Source organism: Dipodomys merriami, unplaced genomic scaffold (assembly GCF_024711535.1).
Source record: "Dipodomys merriami isolate MVZ:Mamm:240054 unplaced genomic scaffold, mDipMer1.0.p SCAF_7, whole genome shotgun sequence".
Taxonomy (NCBI): domain Eukaryota; kingdom Metazoa; phylum Chordata; class Mammalia; order Rodentia; family Heteromyidae; genus Dipodomys; species Dipodomys merriami.
Genome location: NW_027206290.1, coordinates 26,702,838 through 26,725,858, shown reverse-complemented (window position 1 = coordinate 26,725,858; position 23,021 = coordinate 26,702,838). Strand labels below are relative to the sequence as shown.

At 35.0% G+C, this 23,021-nt stretch overlaps 1 protein-coding gene across 1 annotated transcript in view; it reads left to right on the top strand.

Annotated features, from left to right (window-relative positions):
- Col11a1 (collagen type XI alpha 1 chain) overlaps positions 1-23,021 on the top strand; it is a 171,228-nt gene that overhangs the window by 56,320 nt on the left and 91,887 nt on the right. The window contains exons 8-24 of the mRNA XM_070007851.1: positions 786-1,031; positions 1,692-1,754; positions 4,347-4,388; positions 5,372-5,434; positions 6,659-6,733; positions 7,778-7,861; positions 10,228-10,284; positions 13,952-14,005; positions 15,743-15,796; positions 15,915-15,968; positions 16,139-16,192; positions 17,255-17,308; positions 17,557-17,601; positions 18,970-19,023; positions 19,469-19,513; positions 19,764-19,817; positions 20,328-20,372. Of these exons, the coding sequence (XP_069863952.1) occupies positions 786-1,031; positions 1,692-1,754; positions 4,347-4,388; positions 5,372-5,434; positions 6,659-6,733; positions 7,778-7,861; positions 10,228-10,284; positions 13,952-14,005; positions 15,743-15,796; positions 15,915-15,968; positions 16,139-16,192; positions 17,255-17,308; positions 17,557-17,601; positions 18,970-19,023; positions 19,469-19,513; positions 19,764-19,817; positions 20,328-20,372 (1,143 nt within the window). The remainder of the gene's footprint in view (positions 1-785; positions 1,032-1,691; positions 1,755-4,346; positions 4,389-5,371; positions 5,435-6,658; positions 6,734-7,777; positions 7,862-10,227; positions 10,285-13,951; positions 14,006-15,742; positions 15,797-15,914; positions 15,969-16,138; positions 16,193-17,254; positions 17,309-17,556; positions 17,602-18,969; positions 19,024-19,468; positions 19,514-19,763; positions 19,818-20,327; positions 20,373-23,021) is intronic.

Below are 23,021 nucleotides of genomic sequence, written 5' to 3'. Positions count from 1 at the left end.
AACCTCTTTGTGCTCAAAGTCAGTGCTCTACCACTTGAGCCACAGCACCACTTCTGGCTCACAGACTTTTTTGCCTGGGCTGGTTTTGAACTACAATCCTCAGATCTCAGGCTTCTGAGTAGCTAGGATTACAGGTGTGAGCCACTGGTGCCCAGCTCCACGTTTATTTTTGAGACTGTCTTGGGGTTGTTCTCAGGTTAACTTGAACAACAGATCTCCAAGTCTTTGCCTCCAAGTAGCTGGGATTATGAGATTATGCACTATCAGGTCTCGAATACTCATCCTTTATAGGATCATTTATTAATATTTTCTATCTTATTATAATAAATTGTGAGAACTGTAATTCATATTTTACTTACTTCCAGTAAGTATATGCTTTTCTGCATATACTATATTCTGAGTAATCATCACAATAATAGATCATTGATATTTTATTTCAGGGACTGAATATCGAGCTTATAGCCATTATATTTCAAAATGATATGCTGTGAGATTTGAAAATTTACTGGTGTGCATAATTAAAATTTTCAAATCTTCAAAACTAAAGTCAACTAACAAGTTATTTTCTATGAAAGCTTTTGGAAAGCAATATTTCTTTGTGCATCTAAATGTACAAATGTATTTCTCCCAATGAGACTGAAAGCTTTCCTGGCCTTCAGTCTTACTTGAGTAGTAATAAAAATTTCTTCTTGTCACATGCCATCAAGCTGTAATCGCAAATGCTTACCTTGCTTTACTAACAGTAAACGTCATATTCTCCAATCCCTTACAACTTACATGAATAGCCATATCCTGTTGAAGAAGGTTTTACTGAAGAATATCTTACTGGAGAGGATTATGACCCTCAGAGGAAAAATTCCGAGGATACACTATATGAAAACAAAGAAATAGACGGCAGGGACTCTGACCTTCCGGTAGATGGAGATTTAGGCGAATATGATTTTTATGACTATGAAGATAAACCAACCAGCCCCTCTATTGAAGAATTTGGGCCAGGCGTACCAGCAGAAACTGATTTCACAGAGACAAGTGTAAGTCAGCATTAGGCTGTGTGTCCTTGTGTGTCTTCTTCATAGGTTTGTCTGTTTTCATCTTTGTCTCAATGTCTTTTCAGGTTTAACATTGCAGGTTGAGTTTGTATATCAATGACAAAAAGTTAGCCTCTTAATCCTCCTTCGTAATTCTTTCCAGTTGGAACCTTGGTGGGGAAGAGGGGAGGGGGTGGTGGTAATCTCAGTCCTCTTTGCTGGAATCTTCCTTTGAATATATAACCTTGAATAGCATTAAACCCAGCATTTCTTGTCATTAATAATATTAAAATATAGCCACTGTTACTACCATTAGTAAGCCAGATTTTTTCATTTTAGATTATTATTTTTAATTTAATCCAATGATATCAAATCTATCAATCATTAATTAACCATTAACCAATCACAGTATTGTGGAATAATAAATGAGGTTACTGAAATCGTCATGTTTCTCTGATAGGAAGTTACTCTTTTGTCTCCTCTTAAATATTAAATATCAATGTTTATTTCTACTACTGGACTGTAATCAGTTTCTCTTGTTTAAAGTACATACTTAATGATTGTTTTAAACACATTAAGGTGATTAAATTTTTCTTCAACCCTTGAAAAATGGATGTATTGGATCGAAGTCATTTTGGCTGTTTGAAAATTTTCATCCAACAGATAAATGGCCATGGTGCCTATGGAGAAAAAGGACAGAAGGGTGAACCAGCTGTGGTGGAACCTGTAAGTTGTGCTTCAATACATTGCAGATACTGTTTAATTCATATTATAAACCACCATCATCCTTAATTACAAATGTCTGTTCATGCATTCACAGTGAAAATATTTTGTGGCCTGATGTCAATAATCCGCCACTAATAAGTAAGTCATAAATGTCCCTTCTGGGAAATGCGGTTTCAGTGAAACCAAGAAGTTATACAGATATGCCATTTTGGAATTGGAAAGTATCTGAGATTTTTTTAACAGTCTAATTCTCTCATTTGCCAGCAACAAAAATGTACCAAAATGGTCTAAAATAATTTTCCTAGGCGGGGTAGCAGGTGGGGGGTAGTTGGATGAATAAAATAGGGAGCAGAGGACAAATATAGTCAGAATACTCTGTGTACATATGTGATAGAGAAAATGGAGAATGTGAAATGAGTCTTCCGAACAGAAGAAGCAGGGAGGGGTGGAGAGATGGAAGGGGTGATTGTTCAGGAAGCAGTGAGCACTTAACTGGACATGTCAACTTGTGAACCCTCAGTACAACCTCTTGAAGTTCAGATTAAAAATTTAATAAAAAGTATATGTGTGACTGAATACATACATCCTGGATACGTATAATGTATATGTGAAATTGGTCAATTCAAACACTTTAAATTGATGTGTATCTTTCCAAAACCCCCTCCTCCAAAATGACGTTTCAAATGTCAAATAGGACATGATTTTTAGCTTTCTTAATTTTTAATCTTATGATTTCTCCCATAATGTATTAGAAATGTATTAGTTAGCACATTTAATTCTTTCAGATCCAAATTGTATTTTGTTCTACTATATATATATAGTATATATATATACTATATATATATAGTATATATATATGTATATATATAGTATATATATATATATACTTCTTTGATGAAATAAATCTTTGACTTCTATGATGAAATAAATCTCTATTTCTTTCCAAAGTAAAAATTCTAAAATTTGAGTTGTTATTGTTACCCTCAGTATCAATGAGGAACATTTTACTAAGAAGTAATTTTACTATTGTTCTTCTAAGTCCACCAATTGAGGGTGTAAACACATTATCATTGGGAGTAGCATGTTTAACTCAGAGTCATGGTGTCTTTGTACAAATGGCAAGGACACAGATATTAAAAATACAAAGAACAACAGAGATAAAGTTAAAAAAATAATGTTAAAAGTTTTGAGGTCTTTGGCTGTCCATATCTATGACAGGCTTAGAGATTTTTTCAACGTAACATCACCAACACATTTTTTAGGGGGGGTCCGGTCGTGGGGCCTGAACTCTGGGTCTGGGCGCTGTCCCTCAGCTCTTCAGCTCAAGGCTAGTGCTCTACCACTTGAGCCACTTCCAGCTTTTTTCTTTTTGCTTATGTGGTGCTGAGGATCGAACCCAGGGCCTCATGCATGTAAGGCAAGCACTCTACCACTGAGCCACCTTCCCAGCCCCTCACCAACACATTTATAAGGAGACATTATCATTTCCAACTTCAGTTCAATCATGAATATTTCCCGTAACCCTCTTCTTGCCTCGAGTATATCTTATATGTCCTCTATGTTCCTCTGGACTGGATTTTTCTCCACTTTCCTGAACACAAGTGCTCAGGGAGCACTTACTCCTTCACACATGTAGATTTGTCAAATTCTTATCTAGTGATAGAATTTACCTGAGCACCAGGGAAAACCCAGTCCAAAATCTTTTTCTTGCTAACACTTGTGCTGTTAAATGTCCATTTCTTTCCTACCAGTTCATCCTTTGATACTCTTGAAGAGAGAAACCCCAAGGCCTGATACTTCTTTTTTCTGTAATTCTCCCTTTTCCTGAGCAAACATGTTTGTAGCTAATTTTATAATTTTAGGAATAGAAAAGTCAGCTTTTGTTTTTGGCAACATGGAATGTGAACCCACAGCACTTTCCAGTATTCTAACACTTGAGCAATACCCCTAGATTATTCTTTGGTTATTTCTTGGACAAGGTCTATATTTTGCCCATGGTATAATTCTTTTTTTTTTAATATATTTTTATTGTGAAAATACTGTACAGAGGGGTTACAATTACATGGGTAAGATAACGAGTACATTTCTTATCAAGCATTGTAGCCTCCTACTTTGTTTCCCCTTCCCATCCCTTCGCATCCCCCCCCCGACCCCCCACCAAAGTTGTAAAGTTTGTTTTTCGACATAACGACTTGTACATCTTATTGTTGCAATAGGTCCTCCTGTATTCCTGTTTTAACAATTTGTTTTTTCCCTTCCCCTCCACATATACCAACATCATATATAGTGTAAGCAGGGGTTATACCATGGTGTAATTCTACACACATGGTAGAATGTCTATACCTTCCAAATAGCTGGTGTGCATCACCACATCCACTTGGGTAATTAGTTTGCGGTGTTGCTAACTTTCTTGCCCACTTGTCCTCGAACTGTGATCCTCCTGTTCTCTGCTTCCTGAGCAGCTAAAGATTATAAACGTACAACAGTTTGTTTGCTTAAAATGCAATGATATAGTGTTCTGTTATAGTCACTTAGTTAAGAGACTGATGGTGGTGTTTCTGGGTAAAGATTGCCTGTCTTTTCTTGCTATAGGGAATGCTTGTTGAAGGACCCCCTGGACCAGCAGGACCTGCAGTATGTAAACCATTTAAGAATATTTTTTCTGATGTTTATAGCAATTGAATGTATAAGATTCTTCTATTATTGAATTTGTATATTTGAGAGAAATTAGAATATCAAATGCTAATGGCAAATATTTTAGAAGACATGGTAGATTTGCCCTCCCTTCTGCTTTGCTCTTTCTTTGGAGCATCGGAATTAGAGCTGACTTTGAAGATTTTTGTCCCTTAAATATGTATACATTTTCTAACCAATTATCAGGGAAATTATAAAATTAAAAAGAATAGTATTCTTTTATTTATTAAGAAGATGTAATTATGTCTCTGCTTGGAACCGAGATTTCTAATTACAGTGGAGCTGTTTTTGTTGTTGTTTGTTTTTGTTTTTTGCCAGACCTGGGGCTTGAACTCAGGGACTGGGCACTATCCCTGAGCTTCATCTTCTCAAGGTTAGCAGTTTACCACTTGAGCCACCATGCCACTTCTGGCTTTTCTAAGTAGTTTATTAGAGATGAGAATCTCATGGACTTTCCTACCTAGGCTGGCTTCAAACTATGATCCTCAGATCTCAGCCTTCTGAGTAACTAGGATCATAGGTGACATAATGTTTGACATGCATAGATAAAAATATGTAAAGGCTTGCATTTTCAAGTTTGTATCACATTTTTTAGGTCTACTGTTAGATGTAAACCATTTCTTTAGAAATTACTAGCAACCAGCATTCCTCTTGGGTCTGTACACTACCATGTTCTCTGTCCTGTTTTATCTGGTGAACTTGGCCTTCACCAAAGAGCCACCTCCTAGAGGAGCAGGTATGCTAACAGTGGCTGCTCTAAGTTGTCTTCTTGCAGGAAGCTAAGTAGGACAGGTGTTTCCAAGATAAGGCTGTATTTATAAAGTATAAGTGAAGTGTTTGTTGATGTTAGCAACTTGAATGTGCATGCATGCTAATGAAGTGAGAGTGCTTACTGATATCTTGTTATGTTTTCTCCTCTGTAGGGCCTTATGGGTCCCCCAGGCCTACAGGGTCCTTCTGGACCCCCCGGTGACCCTGGTGATAGGGTGAGTGAAAGGTTTTACAGTTATATACAAGTCATTTGCACATACTCACATACCTATATGTGATATTCTTTATAATCACATACATAGCTATTGTTAACTGGCATAAATGCTTCCACGCACACATAAGTTTGCCTGCATAAATCCACACACTAAATATATTTTAAAAATGAGATTCTGACTAAATTTAACATGTTATTCTTAATGTTAAGATTAATGATTTTATTCATGAAATATTGATTTCAAAGAGGACATTTCCTGTAACATGAAGATGAACATAATATATCTAGGTGGTCTATTAAATAGACAATTAAAGAATACTTACACATACATTAATTTGTTTCTTTCATTTTCTTTTAAAATTTGATTGTTGAGGTAGTGTACAGAGGGATTACAGTTGTATAAGTGAGGTAGTGAGTACATTTCTTGTCAAACTTCTTACCCCCTCCCTCATTTTTCTCTATTTCTTCTCTTTCTTTTTTTTTGTGGGTTGTGGATTTTGAACTCTGGGCCTGAGTGCTGCCCCTGAGCTCTTCAGCTCAAGGTGAACACTCTACCACTTTGAGCCACAGAGCCACTTCTGGTTTTCTAGTGGGCTGGCTTTGAACTGCGGTCCTCAGATCTCAGCCTCCTGAGTAGCTAGGATTATAGGAGTGAACCACCAGTGGTGGCTCAGTTTCTTTTCTATCTGTTGTTTTTTTGCTGGACCTGGGGATTAAACTCAGGGCATCGCTGCCTACCCTAGTATTTTTTCTCCAGGAAGTTGTGTCAGCTTTTTTTGTGGTTAATTGGAAATAAGTTTTATAGACTTCCCTGACTATTCTGGTTTCAGACTATGATCCTCAGATCTCAGCCTCTTTAATAGATAGGATTATAGCCATGAGCCATTATGTCCAGTTTAAGTTTTGTTTTGAATTGAAAGAGTGTTACTTGCTTCCCGGATTTTCCTCATAGGGATTGTCCCCATAGTATGTGGAAATACTTTAACTTCTGCAGTTTGAACAGAATCCTTACATTGATTTCATTGTGCATTAATAACCAAAGATTAGTAAAACCCTCAGAAACATGTGCAAAGAAACAAGGTTCCTTTGTAGATATATTAACTAAAAGGAGTTTTATTAATTTACCAACCTGAAGAAGGCAATTGAGAGTTCCAAAATGTAGGCTTGTATTGTTCTAAATTATTTTACTTCTGACAAATCTTGTTTGTTTTGTTTATTCTCCTAGGGCCCTCCTGGACGCCCTGGCTTACCAGGGGCTGATGGCCTGCCTGGCCCTCCTGGTACTATGCTGATGTTACCGGTATGTGGATTTTGTGAAGATGATTGTGTTGTCATATTGTGTCTGAAAAAGACTTTTAACTGTACCATTGTCCAAAACAACAAACAAACAAACAAACAAACCAAAATTAACCCCCAAGCAAAAACTGTCACATTTCATGAGTTAGAAAAATATGGTATCAAAGAGCTTTTGGAAATTAGAGGAATTTTAATGTAATTCTGGTAAGCACTCAGAATCTCTGCACTGAAACTGTTAAAACACTTGATCACACTTTTGTCAAAGATTTTCTTACTATTTCTAATCAAGTAGTTCCTTACACTGACTGGTGGTACTCAAAAAGATGTTTCAGATGTTATTGAACATCATATGATTATATTGACAAGAGTTGATTGACTTTTAAGAAGTCATATCTACTATGCTATTTTTCATTGTCCAAAATTGATTGGTTTCACTGGATGAGTCCTTTGTAAAACTCTTTTGATTATTTTAAATGGAATAAAATACAAAGAAATTATTACTTAGAGTGAAAATTACTCTCACTGAACTTGAAATTAAATCAGATCTTTAAAATTTTATGAAGGGATGTGGGGAAGATCTATTTTCTAGTGTATTGCTCAAGAATTAGCAAAATGATCATGCTAGAAGGAAAATATTAGCTCTGTGTTTGTGAAGACACCAGAAATTTGGGTCAACATGGAGATCAGCCATTTCTGGAGTTAGTTCATTAGGAATTTTTACAAGCGAATTGGTAGCATGAGTAGAATTGCAGTAACTAGAAATAACATGATGGTTTTTCTAAAGTATTTGAAGTTAGAGAATTTAAAGTTTGAAAACACTTTCTAATCTCTTTCACAAATGATTAAATGCTAGAAGAGCCTTTTTCCAGAAGAGATAGCTACAGAATTTTAATAGAATTTAAACACTATGATTTCGCACTGTGAGTATGTTTGGAGTTTGTAAAATTTAACACATCAGGTAAGTCGTTTTTGTCTGTTGATTAAGGTACTTGACTTAACAAGTTTAAGAAAGCTCAGCTTTGATTTTCTGTATGTTGTCTTGTCTTAGTTCCGTTATGGTGGTGACGGTTCCAAAGGACCAACCATCTCTGCTCAGGAAGCACAAGCCCAGGCCATTCTGCAGCAGGCTCGGGTAAGAAATCATGTTGATTCTCAAAACCTTACACTATGTCAAATATGCATGCCTGCCCATGAAAATTCTACCACTATGAACAGTATACATGCATAGTGCATGGGTAGAAAATGGTAAAATTATATTCATTTTTTGTAGTAATACATAGTCATTACTTAATAAATACCTGACCCTTGTAATTCTGAGAGTCTCCTATCACACACGTGCATTCTCATATTTTACTTATCTATTAGAAAGAGTGATGTTGTATCATTTGTACAGAAATGAAAACACCTGGGAAAATGATGTGACAATTATGCAAGTCAGGATGAGAGAGACAAAGGGAAGCATGATTTCCCTTATGTGTAGAAGCTAGAATTGGCTTATAACTTGTAAGAAAATACAGTGGGTGGTATGCAAGTATACACAGATGTATTAACTGAAATATAGTAGATTCAAAGGCAAACTCAAATAGTGTAATGCCTAGAAAGGCAAAATAGACACCAGGAACCAGGTACTTGAAAGGGGTTGGGTCGGATGAGATCAAGGAGAATGTAGTAGGCAAATAAAGAGAAGAGGCAAATGACATAAAAAATTCAGTATACAAGAATGTATTCATTACCTTACATACGTACAATAAAACTCTTCTGTACAATAAAACCCCTCTGTACAATAAAATTCTTTAAAAAATAATTCAGTGTACAAAATAAAATTAAGATGATTTTTGAAAGGATGATATTGATCAAGATGCATTGTTTTTACAAACTGCTTTGTTAAATGACACTCCTTTTTTAGCTTCTTAAAATAATGGAAATGTATTTGTATAATATATATGTATAATATATATGTATATATAGGAATATATATACATATATACACAGAAGAGTATTGCTAGATTTACATCTAGTATTTGCCATCTTTCACACCTGTGAAGACAGGAATCAGTGATTAATTGTTTGATGTAATTAAGAGACTAAACTCTGAAAGACAGTTCTTTATTGTGTCCTTATGGGCTATTTAACATATGCCAGTAGTCTATGGAACATAATTATTTTTACTAAAATATTTTTAGTTAAACTATATTTTAGTTAAAAACATATTTAAATATGTTGTAATAAGCAAAAGAATAAACCAGGAAGGAATCATAAATTACTTGATATTTCATTCATATTATTGTATTTCTTTTGAAGGAAAAAAGTAAATATAGAGTTTATGATTGGTATGAATATGGCAACCATTTTCACATTATGTCAGTAATTCTCTTTTATTCCTCAAATTGTTAAATAAACCATTTGTGAAATTGTAACTCACTCTCAATATTTGTTATGTACTTCCCAGTTTATTAATCTTAAAAAAAATCACTATTTGTATCATGTTTAAAAGTAGCAAAAATCTTTTGTCATTAATATAAAGATATTCATAACGATTTACTAAATAGTTCTTTTTACATAAATGATATTATTTTTAAACCTATAAGGTGGTTATTTGCATTTACATGTTTAAAGGCCATAGAATTCCTGATTTTATTCTTATCTTGCTTGAAAAATAGGTAGCAAGCATATAATTCTAATTTTCCTGATATTTACTCTCAAGGATTAAGAAGTGTATTGTCAAAAAGTCTTGTGGTGAGTTAGTAGTGGAATGTTGGAGTTCTCATTCTTTACATCTTACACACATTCTAATATAATGGTTCCATCACAGTATTATTTTTATTTGCTATGGTTTGCCTTTTGGACTAGCTAATGTTCAAAACACCATATCACTACATCATACTAATGTACTGTATGTTTTCCAACATTTTGAATATTATCATTTCACCTTTCAATAGTCAGTGAAACAGTAGTGTGTAATAAGTCTACTATGCTTATTATTATAGAAGATAAAGATAGTAAATAATACTAAATTGAAGCATATTAAAATCATATCATCCTAACACTTCTGGCCCAGTCTTGTTTTGTGCTGCTTGACTTTAAATAATTTTTCCTAATATAATTCCAGGAAAAAGATTTAATTCCAGGAAAAAAATTCCAGAAAAATCAAATATTTTATTTGAAATACTTAAAATTTTGAATAAGAATTATATCATACACTTAAGAGGAAAAAGATATTTATTTTCAAGTATACTTAATAGTTGAAAACTATCACTGGTTAAGTTTGCTGTTCTAAAATCAATTTTAACTTTTACTAATGATGAAAACCTAACATGCCATCCATGATAAGTTTCTGCATGGTAAAAGATGGCTGAGAATTCCATTGGACATTTTCATTCTAGAAACTTTCATTTCATTCTTTGTAATATACAGCCATATTACTTGTGCAAATAGCTACAGGGTTTTAATATGCTCTTTTCTGAAACTGTTCTGAACTTGGTGTGTTTTGTTTTCTAGATTGCACTAAGAGGTCCACCAGGCCCAATGGGTCTCACTGGAAGGCCTGGTCCTGTGGTAGGTTCCTAATAAAGATGTGATTAATTTTTCTCTAATGTTCTTACTGGTATACATTCAGCTCCAATATACCTCTTTATTAATGAAGTAATGTGTAAGATTGGTCCTAAAAATAGTGAATGTGAACATTTTAGTTGCTAGTTAGAAACTCAAATTTACATACCTAAAGAAAGAATGTTGGGGTTTTACAATTTTGTGAAGCTGAAGCCTTACGTTGGTATTTAAATTTTTTTTTTGGATCCAGAACATAGGACTCTGATTGTATATTTTCAGAATTGGACCTAATGGACTGCAGTTTCATGAATGCCTAGATTGACTTTTAAGGTCATACATATTTGGAAATCTGTTGTACTGTCTCTAAGCTGCATTCTAGAAACTTGAAAAGTGAATTATACAAAGGAACTTTTAATCATGGTGACAATCACAAATAACTGCTTATGCATAGTAAGGGTAGAGATTGACTATAGCCAAGAGACGCAGGCTATATTAGATCCTTCACCAATCAGAATGGGTCAATGAGTTGTATCAGATTGCCTTGGCAAAGAGCCAGGAGCTATGCCCAGCTACTCAGGAAGCTGAGATCTGAGGATCGCAGTTCAATGCCAGCCCAGGCAGGAAAATGCAATTAACCAACAAAAAACTGGAAGTGATGCTGTGGCTCAAGAGGTAGAGCACTTGCCTTGAGCTGTAGAGCTGAGGGACAGAGCCCAGGCCCAGAGGTCAAGACTCATGACCGACAAAAAAAAAAAAAAAAAAAAAAAAAAGATGTTTATAACCACATAAACATTATTAATCAGTGTCCTACTAAAAAGGTAATTAAAGAATTTATTTTTAAGTCTAAATTCTGCAATATTTGTCTTTTTGGGACTGAGCCAGTGGAGTAGGGAGAAAGGGAAAGGATGAAGCATACATGTTACGGAAGGAGTATCACTAAGAACACAACAAGGAGTTTGGAGAAGAAAACAGAAAACATATTTTCTCAGTGCATTAGCATCCAAACAAACTGACTAAGGATATACTTAGAGGAGGAATCCAAATGCCTAACTCCTCTGAACAACTAACGAACTGTTTATCTAAAAAAGTACCAGGAAATGGAGATATGTTTGAGGGGGGTGAGTGAGCAAATGGGAGGGCACACAAATGGAGGGAGAAAGTGTAGCAAATGTCATTATAGTCAGCCTACATTATGTAAAATCTGACCTATGGCACTTGAAGGTAGGGATAGGAGAGGGAACATGAGGAGGAAGGAAGGAAGGGGTGACACTGACCAAGTTATATACCCATAACTTAACCTATAAAACTGTAAGCCCTGGGGCTGGGAAGATGGCTCAGTGGTAGAGTGCTTGCCTTGCATGCAGGAGGCCCGGGGTTCGATTCCTCAGAAAAGGCAGAAGTAGTGCTCTGGCTCAACTGGTAGAGTGCTAGCCTTGAGCTGAAGAGCTGAGGGACAGCGTTCAGGCCCTATGACTGGAAGAAAAAAAATGTAAGGCCTTAGTAATAGCAGCAAAAATGTAAAAAAAAAAAATCAATATATTTTCAAACCGAGTAGTAGCACACTCAAAAAGATATGAAGAAAGTTAATATAGAGGGGGTTAACTTTGTCAAAGTACACCACAAGCATTTAGGTGAGTATCACCTTCTTGTATATTTAATTTATGCTGATTAAAAATATAAAAAAGCTGGGAAAGTGGCTCAGTAGTAGAGTGCTTGCCTTGAATGCATGAGACCCTGGATTCGATTCCTCAGCACCACATAAGCTGAAAAAATCAGAAGTGGCGCTGTGGCTCAAGTGGTAGAGCGCTAATAACCTTGAGCTGAAGAAGAGCTGAGGGACAGTATCCAGGCCCAGAGTTCAGGCCCCATGACCAACAAAAAAATTAAAAACTTTAAAAAAATATATGAAAGAGAATGTCAAAGCATAGACATGGAGAGAAAATAACTCACCATTTTCTTTTCAGCATTATTGCTTTAAAATGGTTATTATTTCTATTATACTCTTTAGCAACACATTCTTACAGTTTCAGATATCTGATTTCAGAGTACAATATATTAATCCATTAAATTTAAAAAGTCTATATCAATATTTCAAACTAATATAAACATTATCTTAATGTAAGCATATTTTATGTGGTTATTTTAGTCCAGCTATTTTTAATATGCACAGAATATATAGATTGTTTTTTCCCATATTTTGATCCTATGTTTTTATGGGACAATTTTTAATGTGTGTCCTTAGGCAAGGTACTAACTAATCTGTTGATTAATTAGTGCTCATAAGCAGATTATTTAATGCAACTAATTAATTATGAATAAACGGGTCATTTAATAACTATATTCTATTCAGTGATTAATAATCAGATTTAAAGAAAAGCCCTATACTTCCTCCTGCAGAAAGTTAGTTGCAAGAATCCTTTATTTGAAGGTAGAAAGTCATGATTATTTTAATTTTCAGTATTAGAAAACCTATGTTTCCTGACTTCCTATATTTCTTGGGAATAATCGTAATAGTTACTTTACTTGAGTACCACCAGGAGGCTCTAGAGAGCTTTTCATAGATTTTTTTCATAATGCTCATTTTTATTATGGTTTGATACAACACTTGATTCAATAGAATATGTGTTGATTATTTTAAGAATCAGAAACTACTGAAACATACACAGTATATGTCTTCATCATGAAGTTGCTATAACTGCTGTGTTCATTTTTAATGTTACAATGCTTTTAGGGAGTGTGATTAGCCTAGTGTTTATGTTTTTTGAACGTACAACTCCTTTATGAATCAATTTATTTTTTATATTGCTAATAAGCCAAATTTTCATAGCTCTTTTCAAATTATGTATGTTTATAGCAACGAATAATTATTCTAAGTTATTTTCATCAGGAAAAGAAAAGCCAGCTAAGAACAAATGCTTTGACATGTTTTTCAGGACAATTATACCAATAACATTTGTCTGGGAAATTTTATTGTTATGTCTTTCAGCATCTGAAAATCCCTGTCTTTAAAATAAGCAGAATTTTGCCAAATTTTTCATTATATAAAAGGACTCAATTCAATATGATTCATTAAAATATGCCACAGTACTATATCACAGTGTAGATTGATTTAATAATGCTTTATTTATCAACGCAAATGTAAAAATCAGAGCAAAAAGTGCTCTGATTTCATGGAAATGACTTCTCAGAAATGAGTGAACTATATTTTTGCTTATAGTTCACACACTGACATTCAGTTAATATACTGAGATCAGTTGTATGTTGAGAAGTAGACTTTGAAGCTGTGTGCTGGTGGCTCACGTCTGTAATCCTAGCTACTCAGGGGGCTGAGATCTGAGGGTTGTGGTTCAAAGCCAGCCTGGGCAGGAAAGTCTGCGAGACTCTTATCTCCAATAAAACCACTCAGAAAACTGGAAGTGGTGCTGTGGCTCAAGTGGTAGAGCGCTAGCCTTGAGCTGAAGGGCTGAGGGATAGCACCCATAGCCCAGAGTTGAAGTCCTAAGACTGACAAAAAAGGAAACAAAAAAAGAAGTAGACTTGAAAATTTATTGCATTAATTAATGAGATCTTAACAATGTGATTAAATATATGAGTTTATTTCAATAATGGAAATGATAGTTAAAATGCTTAGATGATAGCTAAACTGGGTTATGTTCTCAATTTTTCTCTACAGGGGGGCCCTGGTTCTGCGGGGGCCAAAGGTGAGAGTGGTGACCCAGGTCCTCAGGTAAAACAAACAAACAGTCTATTCTTCCTCACACCCAATTATTCTTGACTGCATTTTACATATGAGTACTAGTGAAACATCTGTTGTCTCTTTTTGCAAGTAAAGAAATCTATTTACCTTAAAACTCCCATCCTCTCCTTAATTGATAAATCAAATAGTTGACCACTGGTGGTCAATAATCTGGATAACTTAAACAATATTTCAATTGTAATTGGAGCAGACTTGAAAGAAATAAGCCTTCCGAATACTCAATTAGCTAGAGATTCTGTAGAGCGGGGCGGAACAATTATAGTTGCCCATGTTTTCTGTGGAGAGTCAATTTAGCGCCATGTCTCATAAAAGTTATTTAATATATTTAAAAGAAGTCAACCAGCCTCAAACGTTCAGAGTGGTGAGGAAATTGAGAAAAATGTGAACATATAAGCTCAAATCTGTTTAAGGTTCCAAGATTTTATTACTAGGAGGAGCGTTTCCTTGTGTATGTGAACCACAGCTTTTGGCAAAAATGAAAAAACAAAAATCCAGGGAAAACTGCTGAAATTATTGGACTAACTCAAGATAAGGCTGCCTTGTTCTCAAGCTTCGTTAATATGTCTCTAGAAGCATGGAAGGTATTTGTACTTACTGAGAACTGCATCAAGATATTAACATTCAATACATGAAGGGCCAGACTATAATTATTTTGCAAAGTTCACGAATGTGGCAGCAAGTTATTCTTAAAGCTATGTTCTTAGCCCCTAATTTATTTTAGACCCTAGTTAATCTTATCATTGCATTTCAAGAAGCTGCATTTTGCAGTAATTGTAAAGTTACTTATAATTTCAAATGTTTATTTTCTATTGCATTCAGTGTATACTAATATTTAACGTTAATGTCAAAGAGTATAAAAGGATAAATATACAGGCATACATAATATTTGTACTGGCAATACTCTTGATTTAGTATTAGCTATGTAGTAATATATTTTAAAAATACTTATCAATTCTGGTATAAGATATGTGTTAAGATAACTTTAGGATGTATTGCTACTAAATGCATAGCTAACCCATGGGAAATGAAGAAGAAATTCTCCAGCATTCTGGACATGATTGGAGAAACACATCACAGGAGTTGTGCTAAGTTAAAGAATGTACTCATTATCTTGCTCATAGAATTGTAACCCCTCTGTATTTACAATAAAAAAATAGAAAAAAAATAATGAAATGGAATTTCAAAAAAAAGTATTTGAAACAAAAACTTGAAAACTTTAGTAGTTAATAATCTAATAGAAATATTCAAATATGGGAAATGGTAATCACTATTCAACATAACTGGAATGAGAAAGAGAATGGCTAGAAGACATTTTAAAAATGTGAAGAAAAGTGAAGAAGGTTTAAAAAGACAAGAAAATAGGAATGGATGGCTTTCAGTCAATGGAAATGTGAAGCCCCTGTGAAGAAAATGCGTAATTCAGGATATTCACAAGTTTTAGAAATTCATCATGATACTCTGTGTTTTTTGTGTGTTTATTTGCTATTACATAATCACACATCTACACAACAAACTGAAATAGCAGTATGTCTTTTCTTATGAGAAGCTGTTGCTAAAAATTTAGTTCCCTTGTCTTCTGTGTTTTATGTGGCTATTTTATATAGAAATAAATTCCTAGAGGACTTCAATCTCTAAAGCCATTTCTCTTGGAGATACTGTGTTTACTAATCCAAAACTCTACCTTCTGCTTTCAATGGTTTGATTTAGGGTCCTCGAGGTGTTCAAGGTCCACCTGGTCCGACAGGAAAACCCGGAAAAAGGGTATGGCCAAGTTTTCTTGGTTAATTTGCTTGAGTTGCCATGATCAGTTAATTTGTTTTTGGTAGCTTCCTCTTGATAGGAATCCCTTTGGCTGAATTCTATTCTTGGGTTTCACCAGGGACGCCCAGGTGCTGATGGAGGAAGAGGAATGCCTGGAGAACCTGGGTCAAAGGTCAGCAGTTCATCCTGGGTCAGGGATTTGGATCTTCACCTCTTGTCTGTCATTTTACCCTGGGAAATTATATATGCTGTTACCAAAGTGGAAGATGCAAAATGAAATTTGACATTTGAATTGCAGTGCATGTTTGGACTGTTTGGTGACGATGATTGTGATTTTTACAGGGAGATCGAGGGTTTGATGGCCTACCTGGTCTGCCAGGGGACAAAGGTCACAGGGTAAGCTTCTGCTGTTACATTTTTGTCCTGGAATAATGTGAATGCTATGAAATATGCCAGCACTAAGGGGCTTTAGGAAATCAGAAGAAAACAAGTACTTGTGAATCCATTTATCAGTCATTCTATCTAGTTCTGGGAAAGACAGATAATATCACTTATACAGTATCAGTTCTAAAATTGTTTTCAGACATTTCATCTAAGGAGACTCTAGTATCTATACCTAAGTTCAGATAGGAGGTTTAGTTTTGTGGACGTGGGGAAAGAAGATGTCAATAGAAAGACATGATTTAATTTTGAACCTTCTTCCTTAAAAATTCCTAAATTTCTTTCTTAGTTTTTGTCCATGGAAATACACTTAAAAGGCATCTGTGATGAGTCTGCCATTAGTATAATAACAAGTATAATAACATACTGCCAATTTGTTATTACTTTGTGATGGCATGAGGCTTTCTCCAATGCAAGAACTCATAATTTGCCAAAGCTAAACAAACCACCATTATGAAGAGCATTCCCGTGGATATTTTCAGTGGGATATTAAACAGAGAGAGTTCATATATACAGCTGTTGTTTGTTTTGTTTTTGATAATGGTGATTGGATTTAGAGCTCTTGAAAGAATCTAGAGCTTGCTAGATAATAAACACTACCTACTATTTTAGTTCAACTCCCTTTATAATTTCTCTTAAAACAAGAAATTCATTTAGTCTTCTTGAATTATGCTTGATTAATGTGAATGATAAAACATATTTATATAGACATACACAAAGTAAATCCTTACCTAACAATCTGTAGCAAGTAAGTTTCTTAATGCTTTAACTCGTTTGAGAAGTGCTTTGGGGACTTATATTATTTAAATGCTTGGTGTTAAACAAAGAAGATTACATTTTTCCTAGCGTAGTAATATGTAAAGCTAGGAAGAATGGCAAAGTTGTAATTATGTCTGAGGTACCAGAGAGGCAACTAGAGCCTAAATTTTCCCAGCCACGAGTCCTGCTATGCCTGTACAAGATGGCGGCCTGGTAGACTTATTTCCTGTGCTAATTATAATTGTCTTTTTCTGTTAGGGTGAACGCGGTCCCCAAGGCCCTCCAGGCCTTCCAGGCGATGATGGAATGAGGGTATAGTAATATTTCATTTCTTTAAAAGACACCTTTAATAAATAAATAAATCTGTTTAAAAATGAACAGAAAAAAGAACTGGGAGAAAATGAGGGAGGGCGTGACTCTGTTTAGAAAGATATGTACTTAATACCTGACTTATGAAACTGTAAGCCTCCCTGAACCTCACCTTTACAACAAAAATTAATGAAAAAAACTGTTTAAAAATGATACCTAATTGTACTGCCCTCGCATCTGCTTGGTGACAGGGAGAAGATGGAGAAATAGGGCCACGTGGTCTTCCAGGTGAAGCTGTAAGCATTTTTTATCTTTCTTTTTAAATAATAACATTCCTGTTTGGGGGGAACTTGTGACTGAGCTTACATACAGAAAAGCAATGATAAACTAAATTAACTGTCATGTGAAAAATAGAATAACTTCCAGGTGCTAGTGACTCCTGTCTGTAATATCAGCTACTCAGGAGATGGAGATTTGAGGATCACGGTTCAAAGCCAGCTTGGGCAGAAAAGTCAGTGAGACTCTTATTTCCAGTTAAGCACCATGAAAGTAGAGCTGTGGCTCAAAAGATAGAACACTAGCTTTGAGCACAAAACTCAGGACAGCCATGAGGTCCTGGGATCAAGTCCCAGGACCAGCACAGAAAAAAAAAAAAAGAAACAAAAGAAAGAGTAACCTGTATAGGCTTCTTTTGTTAAATAAGAAAATATTAGATACGTAAGAAAAAAATGAGGACTGTAACATTTTGCAATGGAAACCACGGTCTAGTTTTTGTTCTTATTTGCTTTATTTCTTTTCATCATCAACACCACGAAGTATTTGAATAAATTTGAATACATTAATCTTAGGACCAGAAGTAGTGAAAGAATGAGCAATGTAGTAAATGCTAGATATTAAGATTATATCTTTTTAATCCACCATCTATTAGTAAAGGAAAAAACAAATACACAAAAACCTGATCCAGGAATATTTACTCAGAGCGAGGGGACAACAGCAACAACCAAAACTAGTCAACAAAAGGACTTCTGAATTTCAGTCATAATTTGCTCTGTGAGAGAGATGATCAGTTACACTATTGTCTGCCAGTTACGGGAGACAGGTGAATCGATGGAGAGAAGAGGAGGAGATTAAAGCGATTAAAGAGAAACAATCTAAGAAATTATCTACCAAGAAACTGGTTTTTCTAATCTTAATATGTAAGCATCCAGGTGCTTGTTTCTGTTCTTCAATGAGCATCCTCTCAAGAGGGGATTTACCTAGATGGAAAATAAATGAAAAGCAGGACCCACTTATTATTGTACAGTCCATCAAATTGCATAATAAGCTTCAGCTTGCCCTTCAGATCAGAAAATAATACAAAGTGCCTTACTTTAAGCATTAAACTATTTTATTTAAAAAAATTCCCAGGTGATTTGTATGTAAATGTACAAAATCTGAATTTCTGCACTAAAGACTTCATGTTATTTATCTTGGCTTTTGGGTCAGGAGAAACACTATGTATTCATGTTTTTGAAAAAAAAACACCCCAAAACGGTATTTTAAACATTCTTTTCAGTATATTAAGAGAAGATGAGCAAACACTTTTCTTCTAAATGTTACATGAGATGGTTTTGCAATGCGAGAGGCATTGTTTTGAGAACATTTTCTTTTCTTTTCCCTCTTAGGGCCCACGAGGTTTGCTGGGACCACGAGGAACCCCAGGCCCTACAGGGCAACCTGTATGTATGGCTGGAAAGAATCTGGTATTCTAAGAGGAAATTAATGGCCAAACTGTTTTCTGAGAGACCATTGTGTCTCTCTTAGCACAAGGCCAAGAGTTAACTTTCTCATTCTTCTAAGTGCTAAGAATTTGTCTCTCTGACTAACCTGTCCTCTCTCTCCCTCTCTTTTGTGTTTTTCTTTCCTTTAGTATTTCTGTCTTACAGTTTTCATGATAAATGTCCAGCATACAATGGAAAACAATGCTAGATCACTTGTAATGTAGACATGAATAGAATATAGACCTCATTTTTATGCAATCCTAAATCATTAATTCCTATAATCCTGAAAATATGATTTAGTCACCTTAGGCTAGTGAGTGGCTGGTATTAGAGTAGCCTTTTCATTTGCCGTTTTGGATGTAAAAATTTTAAACATCCCTGTGTATTGTTTTCTTCTTTGCAGGGTATTGCAGGCATAGATGGCCCCCCAGGACCCAAAGGTAACATGGTATGTAGCAAGCACCCTTAAATAAATATCTCAACTATCTCAGAACTAAATAGTTTTGTTGCTAAATGTAAAAGAAAAAAAAACACTTTCCTGATTCTATTTTGTTAAATATAGTAGCTACTGCTAGCCTTCATCTTTTGCAATATTTTCCAGATTCTCTTGAGCAAAATCTGGTCTGGGAGGTTACTTTTCAGCTAACAAGGAAAAAAAATACATTAAACCTGAATAAACACTATTTTTCCTATGGCAGGGTCCCCAAGGAGAGCCAGGACCTCCTGGCCAGCAAGGAAATCCAGGACCTCAAGTAAGTTCCAATGGGTGGGTGAGGGAAGAAGCATCGTTTCCAGGAGAATGCACAATTGCAAATGCTTCTGGGGAGGACTAAAAACTATTTCAACTGTGGATAAAGGAAGATACTTTGTATTCCTTCTTTTTTCGTCTTCTTCTTTAATTTAGTCAACTTTCAGAGGGACCCCTCCCCACCCCTATCATTCTTCCAAGAGAAAAATGAGTCATTCAAGATGCTTTGATGAATAGACACACTTGTAGAGGGCTTTGACTAGAATCACATTACAGTCCCTTTGCAAAATAGAGTAGCTTCTGTAACATGCATGGTATTCTACAGTCTCCGGAAAGAGCAATGGATGTGGGTGTGGGTGTGTGTTTGTGGGTCTGTGTGTGTGTGTGTGTATTTCTGAGTCAGAATCCTCACATACTTACAAATCTTTTCATGTTCAGTAGCAGTGTAACAATTAACTTAACAATATATTCTTGTCATGTGATTCCTAACATTAAATAAATTCTGTTAAAACAGGGTCTTCCTGGTCCTCAAGGTCCAATTGGTCCTCCTGGTGAAAAAGTAAGTTACTTTATTATTATCATAATGACTGGAGGACAAATAAGGACAACTTGCCTCAGACAGGTGTCATCTGTCCTTGTTAAGATATCGAAATAGCAGGACACATAAAACATCAATCTGAAGTTAAGGAGAATATGGTGTAGATAAAATTCATTCATATGTCTTTAACCTGCAAATGATAAAATTTTGAAGGGTTAACACAGCAATCTTTCAAATGTAACATGTTCAGGACTACTAATTTTAGAAATTAATTGGTATGAATGGATATTTTGTTTACCCCTATTTCCCCCTTTGTTAAAAAAACGTGACTATGTTCACTTACAACAAATAATTTATTCTAAAATCTGATTGAGGTGAAATTGTGAAGTTCTCATTGTCATCATGTCTTATGTATAAATGACAGATGATGTACTTATTAGCAATATAATGTGGATTAAAAGAACACTTCTCTAATTAGAGAGATGTCTTTTTCTCAGAGTTCTATTCTATATTTCAGGACTAGCATTTATTGTCTAGGTTTTAAAACAGAGTTGGTACCCATCTTTCTCTAATGCTATTTTTTCTTGCTTTTGTTGCTATCTATGAGCATACCATCTTATTTTGTTTTATTTTTTTCTATTTTTAACTCCTTGTTTTTTTTGTTGTTGTTTGTTTTGTTTTTGTCATCCATGGGGCTTGAACTCTGTGCCTGAGCGCTGTCCCTCAGCTCTTCAGCTCAAGGCTAGTGCTCTAACATTTGAACCAGTGCTCCACTTCTGGTTTTCTGAGTGGTTTATTGGAGATAAGAATCTCTCGGACTTTCCTGCCTGGGCTTGCTTTGAACTGCGATCCTCAGATAGCATCCTTCTGAGTAGCTAGGATTACAGGTGTGAGCCACTGGTGCTCAGCTAACTCCTTGTTGAAGTATACTTGATTAACCACAAGATTTCACTTCTCTTAAATTATTTTCACTGTATTTCTAGTCCTCTCACCATATAAAATTTTGCAATATTTACATAACTTTAGAAAGAAGGAATCCGTGCTTCCATTTGCTGTTTACATGCCCTAGAGTAAGACAACAACTAATTTGCAGTCAGTCTGTATATATTATTTCTGCATATTTCCTGTGAATATAGGTGTGGATTTAATCAATGAATTTAATCAATGATTAAATATAACAGGATGTTTACAACCTTCTTTTTGATATAATTTTTTTATGTTTACCCACTTTGGAGTATCTATTGATGTTTAATGCTTCCTATTAGCTTAAATATACCACATTCAAAGCTCTTTTCACTTGCTCAGCAGTTATACCAGACAGGTACCTTATACTTTTTAGCCATTAATCAGAAAATGGCACTTCCGTGAATATTTGCATGCAAGTATTTTCATAGCCATATTTTATTTCTTTTGATGAGTACTTAGAAGTGCTAGTTATAGAGAAAATTCATGTTTAACATTTTGAGAAACATATACATTGTTTTCCTAAGTGGTTACACTATTGTTGTCCTTTTTTCACCAGCAATACAGTAGTTTCTTCTTGTCCCCATTAATACTTCTTAGTGTAGATAATTCTTTCAGTGTAAACTAGGATTGCACTGTGTTTTCAATTTGCATTTCCCTTATCTCTAGTGATCTTGAGTATCTTTGTCATAGCCATTTCTTTCTTTCTTTCTCTCTCTCTCTCTCTCTCTCTCTCTCTCTCTCTCTCTCTCTCTCTCTCTCTCTTTCTTTCTTTCTTTCTTCTTCTTCTTTTTCTTTTTCTTTTTTTTTTTTGGTCAGTCATGGGGCTTGAACTCTGGGCCTGGAGCTGTCCCTCAGCTCTTCAGCTAAAGGCAAGTGAGTACTTTACCACTTGAGCCACATCACCACTTCTGGTTTTCTGGTTGTTTATTGGAGATAAGTCTCTTGGACTTTCCTGCCAGAGCTGGCTTTGAACTGTGATCCTCACATCTCAGCCTCCTGAATAGCTAGGATTATAGGTGTGAGCTACCAGCACCTGGCTTGTCATGGTCATTTCTATAACTTTTCTCTTACACTTTCTATTTAGACTGCGAATAATATTCTAATTAGGCTACATATTATTTTATGGAGTTAAAAGATTTATTGAATTGGTCTTTGAATAACTTTTTTGGGGCAAATGGTTTCTGTATCATTGCAATTGAGATATGTTATTGGAGTATGTTCTAATAATTGTAGATCTTAGTTTCTAAATATGATTTTAACCTTTTAGGCACATGCTTTGACAGTGAGCTGCTTACTTAAATTTACTTTTGAATATAGACTTAATATAATACATGTACCATACATATGTACTTTAGGCCAGCAGTATTATTTAGAGTCAATTGTAGCTCACGAGCATAGGTACTCATATTTATATTATATTCAGTATAAAATTGAACATAAAACACTTAACTCAAATTTTGTACTGTGATTTTTCTCATGTATACTTAAGTATAAAGAAGAATTTGCTAGCCAGGTACTTGGTGTCTCACACCTATAATCCCAGCTATTCAGGATGCTAAGATCTGTGGATCATTGTTCAAGGCCAACCTAGGAAAAAAGTCAATGAGACTCTTATATCCAATAAACTATTAAAAATCCATAAGTGGAACTATAGGTTAAGTGGTAGACTGTTCATCTTATGCAAAAAGAAAAAAAAATAAATTA